This window comes from Xenopus laevis, chromosome 7L (assembly GCF_017654675.1).
Source record: "Xenopus laevis strain J_2021 chromosome 7L, Xenopus_laevis_v10.1, whole genome shotgun sequence".
NCBI classification, from domain to species: Eukaryota; Metazoa; Chordata; class Amphibia; order Anura; family Pipidae; genus Xenopus; species Xenopus laevis.
The window spans coordinates 42,836,336-42,855,875 of NC_054383.1; the positions used below are offsets into that span (position 1 = coordinate 42,836,336).

Genomic DNA, 19,540 nt, shown 5'->3' on the forward strand with positions numbered 1-19,540 from the left:
TCAGCAACTGACAGCAGCACAGAGCATGTGCAGTGAATCAGCAGAAAAGAAGATGGGGAGCTACTGGGGTATCTTTGGAAGTACCGCTCCTAAATGCTAAAGGGTTGTGATTGCCTCTCCTACTTCTTTGTTAAGCTTTAGTTCTCCTTTTAATATATAGCCAATACAACTAAATACAAAAACTTTCTAACAATAAATAATCCTAGGTAATAGCCATAAGAACAGAATATGTAGAAAGTCTTGCTCCATTTTTATTAATCTTTTTAGTCTTCTAGTCTCTTTTCTCTACATACTATAATCTATACTTCCATTACTAAGCCCCTTTTCCCCATAAAGGAATAGGGAATGACCATGTAGCAAGAGGGTCCACATGGAGTTTTCCTGTTATCCCGGTGGGCCAGTCCGACACTGAGGTCTAAGACAAAACACCTATGTATGCAACACAGAACAGCAGACATAGCAGAAGAAGAGCTTGGTGGTAAGGATAGGGATTATCAGAGCACTGCACACAGGACTTACTGCTAGAGCCCCACAGACCAATCTGCGATTGCAAGGACTCAGTCTGTATTTTGCTTTCACTTTGGCTCCATCCTTGGAGAAGCAAAGGGCCATCCCCAGGACAGACAGGATTTGCTGATATTTTTTTTTTGATAAATACACAGAAGACAATTTTTATTAAATAGATAAAAAAAAAACCAAAGGTTACAATATTCAGATGGTTACAGGTTGCCTCGATAATTTAAAAAATTAATTCTTAAAATATTTACTACAGTCAGCAAAGACAACATTCAAAAGTTTTTGTGTTTAAATCACATTACATACCTACATACTATGCACTGAGATCCCCAGATGACAATATATGAAGCTCATAAATACCAAGGCCCCTAACTGTAAAACATCAAAGTAGTATAGCTGAATGCTGTTTTTCCCAGCACTTCCCCATAATTGCACCTGCTGATAGGCACAAATATTTGTGCCTGATAGAAAATATCATGCAACAGAAGGCCCATTTGTGTCCACATGCATCCCACTTACTAGCCTGATATTCAATTGGTGATGGATGGAGTTGTCTGTGGGAGAGCGGTACTTAACACCTGCTTAAGTCAGGTGTTAAGTACAGGATTCTCTTGTGTCCAAAAGCTCTGAACACTGCATCTTTTGCTAACTGGAACAAGGTTGTGTAGTGAAACTGCACTGTAGGCAAAATTTTTAGTGGACGGCACTGTAACATGCACAATTTTGCTCCATTTAACATACCTATCAGAGCCCCTGTACAATGACCCCACATAAGTCAATATACAGTGCAGATGATAAATTGGAGGTTGTACCCCACCCCCCAAAACGTAGATACTTTTGGTGATTCAATAAATGGGGTAAGCTCCCCAACTGCATAACTTGAGTGTGTGCAGAGCCGTGAATATTTTGCTGCTATTGGTAAATAACACATCAGAGGCTTTATTGTATGGTTCCTTTGTATATTTATACACATATGTGGCATGTTTGCTACATTGAGGTTTATTACCCTCAAGTACCCATAGGTGCTCATCCATCGCAAATGTCTCTTACTTAGACAGTAGAGGATGTAACAGAATCTACTTTAGGAACCTGTTCATATTTAATTTAATAGTGTGTATTGTGGGTTAGTATATTATTTATGAGTATGGTCTTCAAGTATTATTACTGCAATGTAATCTACAGGGAAACACTGTAACATTATGTAACATTAAGTGCCCATGTGCCATATGATCACAAATATAAATCAAAGACGCTGATTAAAAAAATTGCTAATGTTTACAAGGTCCCCAAATAAGAGAATGCATTGTAGCTAAAAAGCATTACTTCTTGAGGTGCGTTTACCTACTCACCATACTAAATTAATGGGAAATGCCAAATACAACTCAATCTCATCCAGATCAATATACAGTGCAGATGCTTTTCTATAATGCAACTCAATACAATTAAAGGAATTGTTCAGTGTAAAAATAAAAACTGGGTAAATAGATAGGCTGTGCAAAATAAAAAATGTTTCTAATATAGTTAGTTAGCCAAAAATGTATTGTATAAAGGCTGGAGTGATTTGACATATAACATGTCAGTCAGAACTCTACTTCCTGCTTTTCAGCTCTCTTGGTTTACACTGACTGGTTACCCTGGCTACCAGGCAGTAACCAATCAGAGACTTGAGGGGGGGCCACATGGGTCATTTCTGTTGCTTTTGAATGTGAGCTGAATGCTAAGGATCAATTACAAACTCACTGAACAGAAATGTACCATGTGGCCCCCCTTCAAGTCGCTGACTAACTCCGACTTATAGAGCTGGAAAGCAGGAAGTTGGATTCTGGCTGTTTTATTAGACATCTGTTCACTCCAGCCTTTATATATTACATATTTGGCTTACTAACTATATTAGATACATTTTTTATTTTGCACAACCTATCTATTTACCCAGTTTTTATTTTCACACTGAACTATTCCTTTAAGCTTTAATTTGAACCATTTTCCCACATGGAACTTTGAATATAGATTCAGCATGATTTCCACATGCTAGACATAATGTCATTTTCTATATGTCCTTTGCTCTTTGTATAAATGATGCCATTACTTGATCCATAAATGTTCTTTCCTACTAGGAAGCTTACCTTTCAGATCTTCGTCTTCAGTGGTGGTGTTGCAACTCTCTGTTGATCCCTACAGGAATTAACAGTATATAAATAAGTAATTATTCACATGCAACTGAGTATTTAAGGCAGACTGATAACTAGGAGAAATTGCACTTAAAAAGAAAGAACCATTTGGTGGTATAAGTATTTTTCCTTTACTCCCAAACAACACTGTTTATATAAATTATATTTATTTATATTGCTTAAATCTTTTGAATCTTTCAAGACTCACCATCATACACAAATCTAATTATGTGTATCTTGTAAAAAATTAAAGACACTAAAAGATAGGTTTAAAGCATTAGGCCTGAACAATTAAAGTTAATTAAACTTAAAATAATTGTTTTAAAATTACTTCAACAGGGGGATTCCTTGATGTAAAAGATAATGGTGGACATAGACACACAGATAATATCTTACGAAATAAATTTTCATACGGTATTCGGTGTGTGTATGGCGGGAGGCAATACGATCAATATTGGCAGAAGACTTCGATATTCGCCAGTTTGTCGATCGGCCCAGGGAGAAAATTTTGATTGGGTGCCTTTGAAGGTACCTGGACATCGGCCGCTGATAATGCTGAATTAAGGGTCTTCCTCAGAGGCACAAAAACAAAAAATCCTGCCTTTTTTATTTTTCCCCTGAGGAAGACCCTTAAGATCGAAACGTGGCTCACGAATATATTGTTTATTATTTTTTTTTGTATAATTTTTGTCATCTTTTTTCCTTTTCTTTGTAATAAATGTACTTATTTTTTTCCAAATTGGGTGTGCTATCCATTACTCTCAATATTTGCAGCTCTACTTGGAGACCCTTATGGGGAGTTCAAATAAAATCATTATAAAACCCTATGGATTAGCACCCCTCAGCTTGATTTAAGGGTGTGCGCCTTCTCTTTTTATTCGGTAAGTGCTGAATTGTCAGACACAGGTAGAATTCTATTGTTTCTGTATATCTGATAATTGAGCGTTACACATGTTTTTCAAATTAACGATCTTTCTTGAAAATATCTTTTCCAGGAAAGACCGTAATTGTTACATCTATGCCCACCTTAAGATGCTGGTGATATGAGGTCATTCAATCAATCAAAGTTTGCTTCAGGCAGGTGATCCCTACGATGTTACAGCCAATCACAACACTGATTTGGCCACTCCATCACATGGCTCCGTGAAACACTTATTTAGAGAAAAGGGAAGACTGATGAGGTTATTGGACCGCAACCCAGTGTAAGTTTATTACCTCACGTGGGGTTTCCTTAAAGAATGTTCAAGCCTGAAAGCTAAAGCATACTTAAATAGGCCCCTAAGTGTAATGCAGCCTTTTTTTATTTTTATTAAGAACTCTGCAAACAGACCAGAAAATATTATAACAGGATGTCTATTATACAATGAAAATCTGACTATATTAATGCATATTTTAATGTGTAGGCTTTCAACATCATTTCAGTGTTATTATTATGTTTTAGAATATTTTCAGTAAACTCTGCAGCAATTTGTAATTTAAACTGCTACCTGGAATTTAGGGTCAGGGCATATTGCAGATGTGTCTTATTGGCACTAATGATAGCAGGCGAGTTGAAAAGTTACCAAGTTTAAAACATAACTTAGAATTAATGTACACCAAGGCAAAGCAATACGCATCTTACTTTTATCCCATCTGTTGCATTGTGGACAACAGTTGTTTGAGGTTCCTAAAACACAAAAAGGGGAATATGAGTTAAAACACTGCTCAAGAAACCTTCAAAATACACAACTAATACAGCAGAAGAACTGTACTTGTATCAGAGCAAAAACGTAAAAAAAACAAAAAACTGAAAACACATACATACTGCAGTAGTCATTCATACAAATATCTTACAATGATTAATCTGCAATATTTATACACATGTAAAAACACATTACTTCAAAAATGGATGCAAAACACACCAACACATAGAAGGGGACAAATCAAAACAGGTAAAAGCAAAATTTTCCTGACAATGCAAAGCAAAGTGGGAAAAAACACAATGTCAATATGTAAAAAAACTTCTCCTATCGATAAAGCACCTTGTCAGTATTTACAGTGTCGCTCAATGTAAAGCAAACATGTCAAAGAAATGTTTTAGGGATTGTGTGTGGGTCTCTATAACTTGCTTTCCCTCTCTCTGCTACTGGTCTGGCTCTCAAAGTGAACATAACTGCAACCTTTCTATCTGTTCTGTAAGTGCTGTTGTTGGGTGATAGTATTACGTTATCAGTTCAGATTGTTTGAGGACCATTTTATCTGCCATAGATCATAAAAATGTAAGGAGCTGGCTATACAGGGCCATACATTTTTATAATTCCAGCTTTTTTTTTTTATCTATGCCATGCCACATTTCTGCCAACATGCAGAGCAGAAGATCAAAAGCAATTAGTGGGAAATGGTTCAAGTTTTTAAACTCTAACTTGTAGCATTTGGTTCTAAATGTGTGTTCCCCTTTGAATGTATGCAGTTATGCAACCCTCATTGCTTTATCTATTTATTAATAGTATTTGCAGTCAGACCTGGTTTTTATATTTTCCTAGAATTGAAACAGATTTTTCCCAGCCCCACACAGGCCACTATATATACAGTATATATATATATATATATATATATGTGTGTGATCTATCTATGCATCTAGCCATCTATCAATCTGTTTGTCTATCTAACTTTGCAAATGGAATGGCTACTCAAAGGGACTGAATCATGACCAGGTGCAATTCTGATACAATCAACCAACAAACTTCAGGTTTGCTTCTTATAGGTTTCATCAGAGTCATTTTTCTTAATTTTGGCTCCTCAGATGTTGGTAGTCAACAAATCCTAACAAGCTTTAACCTTTGATAGTATGTTAAAGAATGCTTAAAGCTGAACTCCAGCAATATTGTGGTCCCAAGGTTAAAGGACAAGGAAAGGAGAATTCACTAGGGGGTGCAAATATGAAATGCAAAAATGAATATATTCCCTACCACACACCTGGACTCCCACATGGAACATTTTACTTTACTGCACATGAGCAAGTCCAAGTGTGCCTTTAGAAAAAGGAGCATTGTCCTGGGAGGGGGAATGCCTAAGATATTGAATACCCCCTTTTCTCCTCTTTTAAGAACAGGGTGTAGAATAAAAATCTTTCCTCAGGACATGCAGAAAATCATTCACTCTCCCTAAAGAATGTATATGTTTCACAATATGTTATTTGAGTAAATCCCATTAGTCTATAAGTTAAGCACAAATATTGTCAGACAGTTTGTGAAGTGGAGGGTGGAATGCAGTGTATTGTCATAGAACACGTTTGGGTCGTTACTGGGCTTTGGGTTTTAAGCTGTTGAAATATAAATGGTCATAATACAATTTTAAAGTGAGTCTGGTATATTTAGGGGGCACATTTACTAAGGGGCGAAGTGAATTCGAAGTGAAAATTCTAATTGAAAAACTTTTGGGTACTTCGACCATCGAATAGGCCAAATTCGACTTAAATTCGAAGTGAAAATGCTTAGACTATTCGATAATCGAAGTACTGTCTCTTCGACTCTTCGACACTTCGCCACCTTAAACCTGCCGAATTGCTATGTTAGCCTATGGAGACCTGCTAGAACATTTAGCCAACATTTGGCTAAGTTTTTAGAAGTCAAAGTAAAATCGTATGATGGTTCGATTAAATCGTTAGATTCGAAGTACGATTGTAGTACGATCGTACGTTAAAAATCCTACGACTTCGAATGTCGAACTTGCCTATTCGATGGTCGAATTTCGACGTTTTTTGCACTTAAAAATTCGACTCTCAATAAATCTGCCCCTTGTCATTATTTCACCTTCATATTTGCTGACGGCTATTTAACTTTATATTGAATCTGGGTGAACAAATGTAAGTTATCCTTAACATTCAGATGTAGCATTAGGTGTGTTTTTAATGTGGCTGCCATCACATACCTGGTACAGGTACATCCGCCTGTCACTGACTAATGGAGAGCTCTGGGAAAAAAATCTAAGAAAAGTACAAGTAGCAGTGACAGTGGTCCTCCACTCAGAAACACTTACTTTCTGAGAGGAGGTCAACATTTCAGCTATACATGTGCTTTAACTAGTTTTTTTCCAATAGAGCTATATGGGAAGCAGTGATAGGACATGCATTTAGACTGCTGTTTTGTTTTTGGTTCTAATGAATGTCAGAATACAGTAGACCTATCACAAAAGTTTAATTCTCTTTTCATATGTGGTGCCATAAATTTACTAGAAAGGAAAACTAACTTTATATTCAAATTCATACATGTGGGTTATTAAATAAGTTCAGAGAAATGCAAAATAAAATGTGATTATATATATATATATATATATATATATATATATATATATATATATATATATATATATATATATATATATATATATATATATATATATATATATATAGTATTACAAAAAAATTTTTTTAGCTTTAATAACTGCAGCGACGAAAGCAAGCCAAACCCACATAGAGAAGCCCTAAACAAAAGCCAAACTGTCAAATGACCTGATATACTAAGTTTACAATTTCAGTTTTATCATTTTAAAACGGCAAAATAGGAAGAGGTCAAAGGCAATGATTCTGAATGTAAGTGCCAAAATATGTTGGTTTTGTATATGAGAAAATATGCAATCATTTTGTAGTAAGTAGAAGTGAAAGCACAAACCATTTTACCTAACCCATCCAATCAAACAAAAAAAAAAAACTAAGCATACTTTTGAGAAATCGTGCAGAAATTGCAGGGTTTTCTTCAAGGCCTTTGTCTCCCTTCTTAAAAGTCAATATACAATGCAGTAAGCCTACATATAACTAGATTAAGTAGGACACATGAACACAATACTTTTTTAAACATAATCAGGGCAAACCAGTCTTGCCATAACAGACGTATGTTTAACTTTTTAAACGGAAAATGTTAGGTTGAAGCTTTTCCCAACAAATGCCAAAAATGAACACATTCAATGCAATGCGACAAACATCGTGATGAGCATCATCGACACTAGTCTGGTGACTGCATGCTCCCCTCAGCAATGAACGCGAGATACACAATTTTTACACGATTGATGGTTACACTTTGTGTAGGTGCAGTTCGCACCCAAGTCATTCTGCATGAAATACAATTTACAGTATAAGCTACTGAATTTTCTCGTAAAGTTTCACCAAATGTGATATCACAAGTCTAGTATCCCTCCTTTGCCAAAAAGAAGAACATGAAAGTAAATAGAATATAAAATGAGATGGTGCTATGAAGATATCTTTAAAACATGTTTGCTTTGTGGTGCAAATATTGTTGAGAGATATGCAGTACCAGCCTAGTAAACAACTAAACTATGACATCAGGTACATTATTAGTTTGTTCATTGCTGATTTTACATATAAATGAGCACTGACAACTTAGTTCTGTAACCCCTTTACAGTCTGAGATGCCTCAACAAGAGTTAAGAGTTAAAGGAATGATTCACCATAAAGATAACTTTTAGTATGTTATTGAATGGTCAATTCTAAGCAACTTTTTAGTTGGTCTTCGTTATTTTTTTTTATATAGTTTTTGAATTATTTGCCTACTTCTTCTGACTCTTTCTAGGTTTCAAATGGGGATCACTGACCCCATATAAAAACAAATGCTCTGTAAGGTTACAAATTTATAGTCATTGCAACTTTTTATCACACATCTTTCTATTCAGGCCCTGCCCTATTCATATTCCAGTCTCTTATTCAAATCACTGCATGGTTGTTAGGGTTATCCAGCTAAACTGCAAACTGAAGAGCTGCTGAATAAATAAATAACTCAAAAACTACAAATAATAAAAAATGAAAACCAATTGAAAATTCTCTTCTACATCTTGCTAAAAGTTAACTCAAAGGTGAACAACCTCTTTAATGAATAAGTTTAATTCCTGTTCAGACTTTGTTTAAGTGGCCGATTTGATCCCACTCCCCCATGTATTGTATTATAACAGAAAACACCACCACCAAGAACACAGAAATAATGAACACAATAAATGAATACACAAAAGAAAATGCAAAAATGAATATTCAAGATGATAGATAACACAAGCAGCATTCCCACTGCTCACAAAAACACATGAATAAAATAGATGGGGAAGATACCATTGATGCCTGCAATGGGGGGTTTTCTTTTGCTGGGCTTATTATGCTGTTTTTGTTGTTGGTCTGTGGCTGAGATAGAAAAACACATGGTTTAGTGTTGTTGATGGGATGAGTTGCATACACGTTTCACACAATGTTCAAGTTACCTTTCTTATACAGATTTATGGGAAGTTTTATCGAACCTCTAAAGATTGAGGTTAGAACCAAAAAAATTATATATTTAATAAAACATCTGGATAGTAATGAGGTATTTGTGATGAATGACAATATGGGAATCATTTTAGCCAATAAAAAAAAAAACACAACAACAGTATTGAAGAAATGATTAGCACGTTTTGATGAAACATTGGTATGGTTTTCTGCTAGAAACTATGTAAAGAGACCAAGGAGAGTTTGCCAGTTTTTTTGGAAATATTCATAATTATGTCATAGTATATTTCTCTTGGAAACATTTCCAGTATTCCTAAAAAGCACCACAATGTCACAGTGTTTGTTGGGTAAAGTATTTTACATTACTATACAATTTTTTTTGCATTGCCCTGCTATACACACACTTGCATCAAAATTCTGGAGTTACAGCTAAAAATATTTTGTTAGTTGTTTTAACCACCTGCTGTACACCAGCAGACAAACCTCTTAACTCCTGGAGGGCATTTAACATAAAAACACACGTTCTTTTATTTTCAGTTGTGGAAGTGTTTACAGTGTAGGAATCTGCTTAAAGGATAGGGCCAAACTGAAAGCAAAATCCATGAATAAGAAATGAAATTATGGGCCAGAAAAAGAGGGTTATTCTGACAAGCATTGAGTAAGAAGCATCGCTCTTAACGCTCATTTTGCTGAAATGTAGCCATGGCATAGGGCTGGCAATTCACATGGAAATACATCATTTTCCAGCAAAAATATTACTAGCAGCAATTTTAGGGGAAAGTTTTGAATCTACTGCTGGCCATACACATGATGATATTAATTACCCATTCAGACCAAAGTCTGACTAAAATTGGACCAATTATTAGTGAGCTACCTCTCAGGCAGGTTAGAAAATTCCATCTTAGAGAACTACATTGCTCCTCTGAAGTTGTCCTCTCCTGATGGGTCTGCACAGACCCACATTACAATCAGATAAGCAAAGACCTGCTTATTTGGTGACTCATTTTGGTGAGATCTTTACAGGTATGCCTAGTTTATATTTACATGAATACCACACTTGTATGTGTGGCTGTCCACAGGGATTTGTTTACTGTAGATTGTAGAATACTTTATCACAGTACCTATACAATGTCTCCTTAGATGATTTATCAGCAATAACACAGGAAACCACACATACACCATAATTCATGTAAGGCAAGGAGATTACCCCTTTTATTGTTACCACCTGTGCATAAACGTTTTGTGGGGCACTACCCTCCCTTCATCAGGATTTGTAACGTTTCTTAATTTTTTTTTTAACATAGCTTATAACAGTGACCCAAACAAGGCCATATATTAAACTCTCAACTTCAAAACAGTCATAGGCTTTTTTCATAGCAATACCATAACAGCAAAGGTAATCCTCTGTAGTGCAAGCAATTCAGCTGGAAAATACGAATATAGGGTGACTTTTTTTAGACATGGTATTGACAAGATTAGTCCTAGAACTAAATTTCTAATACACATATATCCTAAACTGTAGGTAATTTAGATTTAGTAGCATAGCAGCAACAATCGTACTGTCCTTTCTATTTTTTTGTATTAACATTCCAAAGCAAACTATTTTTAGCAAGAACAGACAATCCAGATGTCCAGTGTGTGTGAGTCACCCTATATTAAGTTTCTGATCAGCTCCACTGAGAGGCTTATACTACTTAAACCACAATGGGCTGCTGTGTAAAGCTACTGTTCCTTAAAAGGCTCACACAAATACAGTCATCTTTATTCTGAATTTGTAGACAAAGGCAAACCAGGAATAAATGTCCAATGATGTTTATATAAAGAGTACAGAGAGTGCCATAATAAGTGGCAATGGATTAACTATATATCAACTGGCAACTCTATTTTAGTATTCTTTAATAACACCCATGCACTAAAGACAATATTTAGCCTCAATCTGCATTTTTATATGGCCCATCATGATACATGCCTTAATGGTGTCTTACTTTAAAGCAAAAAGGATATAACTGACTAAACAGGAGGGCATAGAGAATTATAAATAAGGATGTAATAGAAAGAGGACAATTTATAAATCTGCAGATCATGCAGCAGCATATTGCATACTTTACTGTTTATTTGCACATAGAAAAAGGACATTAAATTCCTTATTTACAGCTTTTTGATCATCTTTTTATAAACTGTGTATTCACATGTTATTGTTAAAATAACAACTCTATTCTAAATTAATACAAAATACTGTCTTATTATTAAAAGAAGAAGGAATGTATAAATCACTGTGCCCCCCCCCCCAGGGATTGTAATCACTTACCTGATACTCCAGAGCAAATGCTCCCGTTAGAAGACAACTGCACCAGCCTGGGGAACTTTTGTGCAAGCATCAAGGAGCAACCATCTTCTTCACCTCTCCTTGCATCAATTTCCATGGGCCAACACATGCACAGTAGTAGTTCTGCTATGCACTCTACTGCTTATGCGCACCTGCTACAAAAGAAAAAGCAGGAACAGGATCGCTCCATAGTGAAGGCACTGAAGTCCCCCAGGCTGGTCCAGTTTTCTGCTAACAGAAACACCATCATGGGATATCAAGAGAAGTGATTACAATCACTGGGACGTGCCCAACTTTTGGCACTCCCCAGTAATTTAGACTTTCCTTCTCCTTTAAAAGAAAAAGAAGATTAGTGAAACCTTAAATGCTTGTTTAAAGAGGTCTCTATAGAGCAGGGGTCCCCAACCTTTTTTACCCGTGAGCCACATAAATCAGAAGAGTTGGGGAGCAACACAGGCATGCAAAAAGTTCCTGGGGATGCCAAATAAGGGTTGTGATTGTCTATTTGGTAGTCCATATGTAGACTGTCAGCATACAGGAGGCACTTGTTTTTTTATACAACCAAAACTTGTCTCCAAGCCTGGAATTCAAAAATAAGCACCTGCTCTGAGGCCACTGGGAGCAACATCCAAGTGGTTGGTGAGCAACATGTTGCTCGCAAGCTACTGGTTGGGGATCACTGCTATAGAGAAATGAGCGTCACACATATAGAAACTTTCTGGCATAAAAGATCTCATATACCTACATATACACAGAACTATGTAGGTAGGGACCTAGAGATTAATGGTGTATGAATGGTGTGCATAAACAATTGCAGGACAGTATTGCTACTCACAAAATGGTTTGTAACCATGTGCTAAAATATTGATCTACTATTTTAAATAAAAACACATTTTAATTGTAAGTAAAGTATTTTCACACCAAAAACAGAGCTACATTATATCAGCAAGTCCTTTAAGAGCTGAACAGAAGCTCTTCAGGGCAAGTGAAGGGCACTGTTTAACCTGCTGGCCAAGTGTTCAAGGTCTGATTGGAGAAAAAAAAACCCAGTCTGTATGTAGCGTGATACTGCATTGTGGGTGATAGTGACAATATCTGTAAGAGAAAAGATAGAATTTCCAAAGACTAACGCCACCCTTCAAACCATAATGTGATATCACTGCGAAGGAAAGCCAAAGTGATGACAGATTGTACCAAGCTGTAGTATCGTAAGTATGACCAGGCAAGAAATTATTTTCTTCAACATAAATATTACTAAGCCATACCTCCCAACATTTTGGAAATAGAAAGAGAGACAAATAGATTTGCCGTGTGTAGCGAGGCTAAAATTTTCAACCGCGCCTGTTTTGTGGCCACACCCCCTACTTACCATGTTAATTTTACAAAATCTGGCAGGTTATGAAAGTGTGAACACATTTCTGCGGTTTTTATGTGTTATTACAGTTTTGCTAATGAAGGTACATTGCCCTTTAACCTGCAAGTCACAGTTTCCCCAAGAGACCTGGTCATCCTAAATAGTTACAATTGTTTCTTTGCTCATCTTAAATTGTTACAAAAGTATCTAAGTGCACCTGCCACGTATTCTGGGCTCTCTGCCAAAAGCCAATTAAGTTTTAGAAACGTTGATCTCCTGCACTGAACAGCCAGAAAAAGATACAAAGAGAAAGTCAGGACATTTCAGTAACAATCCAGGACTGTGGGTTGAGCTGTCAAAAAAGGGACAGTTGGGAGGTATGCTAAGCATCTGCATACATCACCAAAGTGATGTCAGTTGGCCTTACATGCCCATGTAAGATGTGTTTGCAGTGCTTCAGCTGTAGCAGTCATATGCAAAATCCTATATATTTTTGAAAACGGACAATATGTATTTTTAAGCTATTCTGGAGTAGCCAGGCATATAATATATTATTTTGCTAAGATAAAGGTTGTGTGGGATGTAATTTCAATACACTTTATTAATTGGTTCACACTAGGCTGTAATATGGGTTGATCCTATATTTAAAAATTTTTTTTTCATTTTTCTGATATTTAGAGCCATATATCTTATTAGGAAGGAGAACTAAAACAATTCAAGCAAATAGAAAAAATGTTTCCAAGGCAAACTAAAAGTACTCATTATGCAAATGCCGTTGTTTTTTAACCTTGGTCACCTGGTTGTTGAAATCATAATTCCTCGACTCTTGCTTTTATGTAGAAGATACAGGGGAACCTAGGTTAATAAATTGTGCCTTAAATTAAAATGCCAAAAACTGCTTTGCATTTAACCCAAACATTTTGGGAAACTCAAACAGCAGCAAAAAGTTGAACTCTATATGCAGACTTTGTTTTCTGAAGTAAAAAAAAATAGGTATAAAGAGAAACACTGCAGGGCAATTTTTGTGGGTCGCCAAATACTTTAGCTTATGTTAGTGTTGCGAACATATGTAAAGATGTAAGATGTGATTTGTCTTGCGATGGTGAAGCTGTGCCTGGAATAAGGAGCTTCACAGCTTCTTTCCATAAATGGTAATAAAAAATGTTCAAAGGACAACAAACCCTCAAGGTATTTGAAGGGCATGCAAGCACCTTCCCCCTCAAAGCTTAACCGCCAACTGGAATTAAATGATGATGTATGTATGTTAGTATTTATGCACAGTTCACAAGGCGAGAAGCCAGGTCCAGTCTGAATCCAGTCTGCAGTGTATTAAACACTTGCATGTATGGGTACATTGGCTCACAGAAGTCTTAAGGATTTTGTTTAGGGAAACTATCTAAGAAGGCAACGCAGAATACAGAGAAGTTACTGGATTTTTTGTTACTCAGCCATGTATTTTATTCCATTACTGTGATTTAGGGGGTTATTTATCAAAGGTTGAGTTTGTGAGGTTTTTTTCTACCTCGAATAAACTCACAACTTGAATGTTTGCTTATTTATAAAAAACCCAAATGTCAAAAAACTTGATTGAATGCAAACGGGGGGAAAAACCATGAATACCTCAAATTTATCAAGTTATTGGCTTAAAAACCTGGAATACCTTGAATTGATCGAATACCTTGATTCGAGAGAAAACCACTGTAAAAAAAAAAAACAAAAAAAAAAAAAAACACAATCACGAAGACAACAAATCAAATGGTTCAAGGGACCTCTGCCTTTGACTTCTACATGACCGTGACAGGTTTTAGCTTGAGTATTTTCAGACTCAGGCTTTTAACAGCTTCAGGGCTTGATAAATCTCAGAAAATGTAAGGTTTTTTTTATCCTGAAAAAGTTTAGTTTTGGTGAAACTAGCCTCAAAAAACTTGAATTTTTCAGGAAAAACACAACTTACCTTTAATAAATTACCCCCAAAATGTGTGGTGTACACATCTTTTTTTTTTTTAGAAGCATATGGATGAAACCCAAATGCATGTTAATACTTTAAAGGAAACAATTATTGCCAGTTGTATATAATTATAATTGTCAAATCATACTCCTTCTTTCCTATGTCTTAGTCACTTTAAGATGTTTAGGGTTAAAGATGTATGTAGAATCATTATTTGTTGCATATATATGAATTTCTACTGCAAAGAAAAACATTTTTATTATCCACATAAACAAATAAACACTGAGATGTTTGCAATACTGTATGTAATATAAAGTAAATACCTTATTTTTGGGTGTTCAATACTCTTGTGAGTAGATCACTTTGAGATTGATAAAAAGGGAACCGCTTACATAGCAGTGTCTTAAATTCTATCACTGTTTAGAATAGTCCAGTTAACTACATAGATAAAAGTGCTATGACACAGACTTTATGTGCATAGTAAATGTTACAATGATATCTATTTTATTAAAGAAACAGACCATCATTTTTCTTCATAAGGCACTGTTACACTACCTCCAGGTATATTCATCCTGTACTGCTGCAACCCTGCAGTTACTACTTGCTTTAAAATGTAAATTGGCAGTACAGTCTCTGCTGTAGCATGCGTAAAATGACAATGTTCACAAGCAGGACATGCATGGCATAAAGATGAGGGGTGAGCAATGTAGTGATGTAAGGCAGCGGAGGAGTGCTCACCATTAAATGTACACTGGAGCTCGACTTCCTTTTCTAGACAGACCAGTCAGGAGGGAAAAGAACAGAAAAGATGGGTAAAGAAAAGAGTCAGAGTAAGGAAAAGTGGAAACGAGAGAAGGAAGAGGACACAGTAATAAAAGAAGAACAGACAACAGTAGACCAAGTTAGTGAGGCAAGAGTGGGGGGTGGTTGGCGGTCTCAGCAGAGAGCAGGAAAATAAGCAAACAAATTTAAGCCAATACAACAAAAAAAGACAAACAAAAGGAGCTGAAATATTTCAAGTATCCGATCTCCAAAAATTTCTATATGTAAAATACGACAAAAATTTTGAACTTTTTGCTAAAATCTGGAAAATTGATTTGCATTTTATTTATTATGCTTTATACACAGTGCCAACATATTTACACATCATTTTTATGGAGAGTGTTCATCATTCACAGTCTCTGCCCCAGTGGAACTTACTATCTAAGTCCTATGTCACATACACACAGACTAATGTCAATTTTCATTTTAATGTTGGTGGCAATCAAAGTATGTGGTGGAAACACAGGAAGAACATACTAACTCCTTGTAGATATGCTACCACTATATTACTAGATTTAGTTAATTCTAAAAATCTTTTGTGACATGATCCTTTTTATGGAGTTAAGTAGTGAATAGTATTCCCTTACTTCCATACTACTAGACAAGACTATTCTCCTTATGATATTACTACATCTTACAAAAAGTTCTGGCAATTGCAGGTCTGTAAGTTTGACATCTGCGGTGAGCAAGTTATCTGGAAGTTTGTTTAGGGGATCACATTCAACATAATGTTCTGGAGAATGGCATTGTGCGTTGTAGTCAGCATGGCTTTATGAAGGATATTATAGGTCATGTCAGACAATTTTTTATAGCTTTGTATCATAAGGTCTATAGAAAGTTAGACAGTGGGTTTGCAGGATATAAGATCTGTTTGGATTTTGCTAAAGTTTTTTGCAAAAAAGATTATTTGCCACATAAAGTGATTTCTAAATGAATGTATGCTGGTCTTGTTAATGTTCTTTGTACAAGGATAGGAAACTGGCTACATGATCATTTAATTTGTTTGTTAAATACTTTTGTTGAATTTGTTCATTAATACTTGGGGGATGGACAATGACAGTAATGTACAGAAGACACAGTACTGGACAGGCTAATTCATTTCATCCAGTATACAAACTGGCACTCTTGGCAGCTAAGTGGCAGAAGAGATTCAATGTTAATAAAAGTTATGCATTTAAGATGTAAAAATATGCAAGCCATGTATAGCCTATGTTAGGCAAATCCTTGATGGACTTGACTGTAGAATGTAATGTCAGCAGCAGTAAGGGTCAGCAAGGTATTGCCCTGTATTAAAAGGGGTACAGATTTACTGGAAGAGAGAAACATTCTCCACTATTACTTTAAAAAGCACTGGTAAGGCCCCATTTAGAATATGTGGTGCAGTTTTGATCTCTGCTGTCCAATTTATATTGAATTGGAAAAAAAAAAGGGAAACTACGCTGAATAGTCTCAGTTATGAAGAATTGATGGTCAAACTGGGGTTGTTTACACTGGAGAGGAGTTGCTTAAGGGGAGATATAAATATGTATAAACATATTAGGGGACCATAAAATAAAAGTCTCGGGTGCTATTTTTACCAGTATGCCCTTCCAGCAGACGCAATGGCATCCACTGAAATTAGAAGAAAGTAGATTTCATAATATTCAAAAATGGTTTTTACAGTAAGAGCTGTGAAGTTTCAAGAAAGGGTTGGATAGGTTTTTAGCAAGTAGGAAAATAATGGGTTACTGAAATTAGCTCTTAGCACAAAGTTCATCCAGGCACTGGTTTGATTGCCATCTTGGGCTCAGGAAGGCAAATTGGAAAGGTTTCAGATTTTTTTTTTCCATTTGTCTGGATTAATTAGCAGTAAGGCAAGTTTCATTTAGACAAAAAGGTTGAACTCAATGGACCTGTGCCTTTTTCTAACCTAACGTATTATGTTACTATGTCCTGGGTCACTTAGTATCTGGGTACAAAACTGAGAAGGAATATATTACATTTACATCTTTCTTTTTCGCTAATTTCAATTTGAGCCAGCACGAACATTTAAAGATTACATGTAGTCATAAAAAAGGTGCATGCAGCAAATGTTGCAGAGCATGGGTATAAAAATGATGGACTGTTAAGACTTCTCTGAAATATATTATCTTGAATTTTTAGTTTTACTGAAGACATTATTTAAAGAGTTTCTACAATAAAGGATCATTCCAGTCACAACTTTCAAGACTTAATCATATAGTTGTTACATGCAATGTAAAATGCCCTTGTTAGAAGCTAATCCAGAGATCAACTGGACATCAGATGCTGCAGGAATTCAAAATATTGGAAACAAATATTTACTGAAGGTATTTACTGAAGGTAGGTAAGCAAGCATGCCAGTGCCATATGGAGACAAAACAAATCTGGTAATCCATGTATTTTTTCTCTATAATTCAGTATTTTATTTAATACGTATAGTGTATCTTTCAACAGGACCAGTACCCTTTCATGGTCAATAAAAAAGCAACATTTATTCAATCCCATTTGGTTTGTGTTTAATGTTTCATGTTAGGTCCTTGATAAAGGTCACAAAGAGGCCTTTTTGCTCACATATTCTGTGTAATTTTATTCTATTGTACACAGTAATAACAAGAACGGGACAAAATAAACACCACCTTTTTGAAGTTGTAAGACTTCAAAATATGGAGAAAAAAAAAAAAGATAACTGTCTGAGAAGTTAAGAGAGAAAATATAAGAAACAATGGACAATCTCAATGCTGCAAGACCATCTTCAGAGGCCTTAATGTTCCTGAATTCACTGCAGGTGATGTTTTTTTAAGAGCCTGGACATGGATGCAAGTGAAAAAGTGATTAAAGACACATATGATTGTTTGATTGTAAAGAAAAACCCTCTACTGTCAGACAGATTCAATGTGACCTTTAGATGCCAGGCTCCTGGAAAGTAACCCATAGCAACCAATAATTTTTTTTTCATTGTTCAAAATGCAGCTAGATAAAAGAAAAGTCAATTACTGACTGATTGCTATAGGTACTGCTCATGTGAAAATATTCCAGGTAATTGTATAAAAGGTTGTATTATATGAGACCCAGAAAGTGCTCACGCAGTCCATGCTCACAGAGAAAAAGTTTCAGAAATCTGGCTGTGGCAGATTATGGGTTTCCCAGTAAGACAATGCACAGTTCAAAAAGCACCCAGAAATGTTTAAAAATAAAGTGCTAGATTCTTTTGAAGTGGCCAGCTAGATATAAATTGCTCTGAACACTTGTTGTTAGATCTGAAGACTGCAGTTTGAAGAATGCATTATTTAAATCTAAAGGAACTGAAGCAGTTTGCAAAAAATGACTGAACTGTCCGCAGAAAGATGGAGAATAGGCATTCCCAGCTATAGGAAGCTATATGAATTTATATTTCTGTTTCATTCCATAGGGCATGATACCAAATTTTTATCTTATCTGAAAGGATATTTTAAGTTCTGAATGGAACTTTGGGATCCCAAACCTGTACAAACTTTTATAAATATTGGCCAAAGGTCCCATTGAATTCTTTATCTAGATTCCACGTTTCCAGTAGTTATTCTCTAAAATTTATACAGAAGTCCAATGAGAAAAACACAGTTGAAAGTAAACTTCATTTTCTATTTGCAGGTGACCCATGCAGCTAAAAAGCTGGAGCAGTATGAGAATGGAATAGAGAAGACATCTGGAGTTAAAGTTTGAAAAAAATAATAAATTGCCTAAAGCTGCAAAAACTATTTGAGAGATACAACCGTTATTGCAAACTGAGGTGTTTATACAAATGGCCTGTAGATGTCAATGTGCTCAAGACTTATACTATGCATACTTTCTGGACAGTTTAAAAAAGTGATAGAGTTAGTTGTGTCATGGCTGCATGAGTCTGCTAATAAAGCACTGTTATAGTCTACTCATCCTCAGCTACCAAAACATAACAAATTGACGACAAGATGGCTCTTCTACCTCTGCAGCAGCCTGCAGCTTTTCTTCCAAACCCTGGTGAGCCTACCATACCTTTTACTTTTTGGATCCGTATGTTTGAAAATTACATTATTGCTGCTGACCAAGGGGAGATTTCTGCTGCTAGAAAGCGTGCTTTACTTATTCACTGCCTGGGAGCAGAGGGAAAGCGTATATTCTATACATCACCATTACCTGATGATACTTATGA

General features: G+C 35.8%; 1 protein-coding gene across 32 annotated transcripts in view; it reads right to left on the reverse strand.

The window, feature by feature from the left end:
- camk2g.L (calcium/calmodulin dependent protein kinase (CaM kinase) II gamma L homeolog) overlaps positions 1-19,540 on the reverse strand; it is a 155,177-nt gene that overhangs the window by 12,797 nt on the left and 122,840 nt on the right. For 5 of the 32 annotated variants that reach the window (XM_018225454.2, XM_018225455.2, XM_018225445.2 and 2 more), the window contains 3 exons: positions 8,776-8,844; positions 4,306-4,350; positions 2,640-2,688 (listed from right to left, as the gene is read on the reverse strand). In XM_018225454.2, coding sequence (XP_018080943.1) covers positions 2,640-2,688; positions 4,306-4,350; positions 8,776-8,844 — 163 coding nt within the window. Of the gene's footprint in view, positions 1-519; positions 634-2,639; positions 2,689-4,305; positions 4,351-8,775; positions 8,845-15,291; positions 15,325-19,540 lie in introns of all 32 variants that reach the window. The other 27 variants (XM_018225457.2, XM_018225450.2, XM_018225460.2 and 24 more) reach the window with 7 other exon arrangements.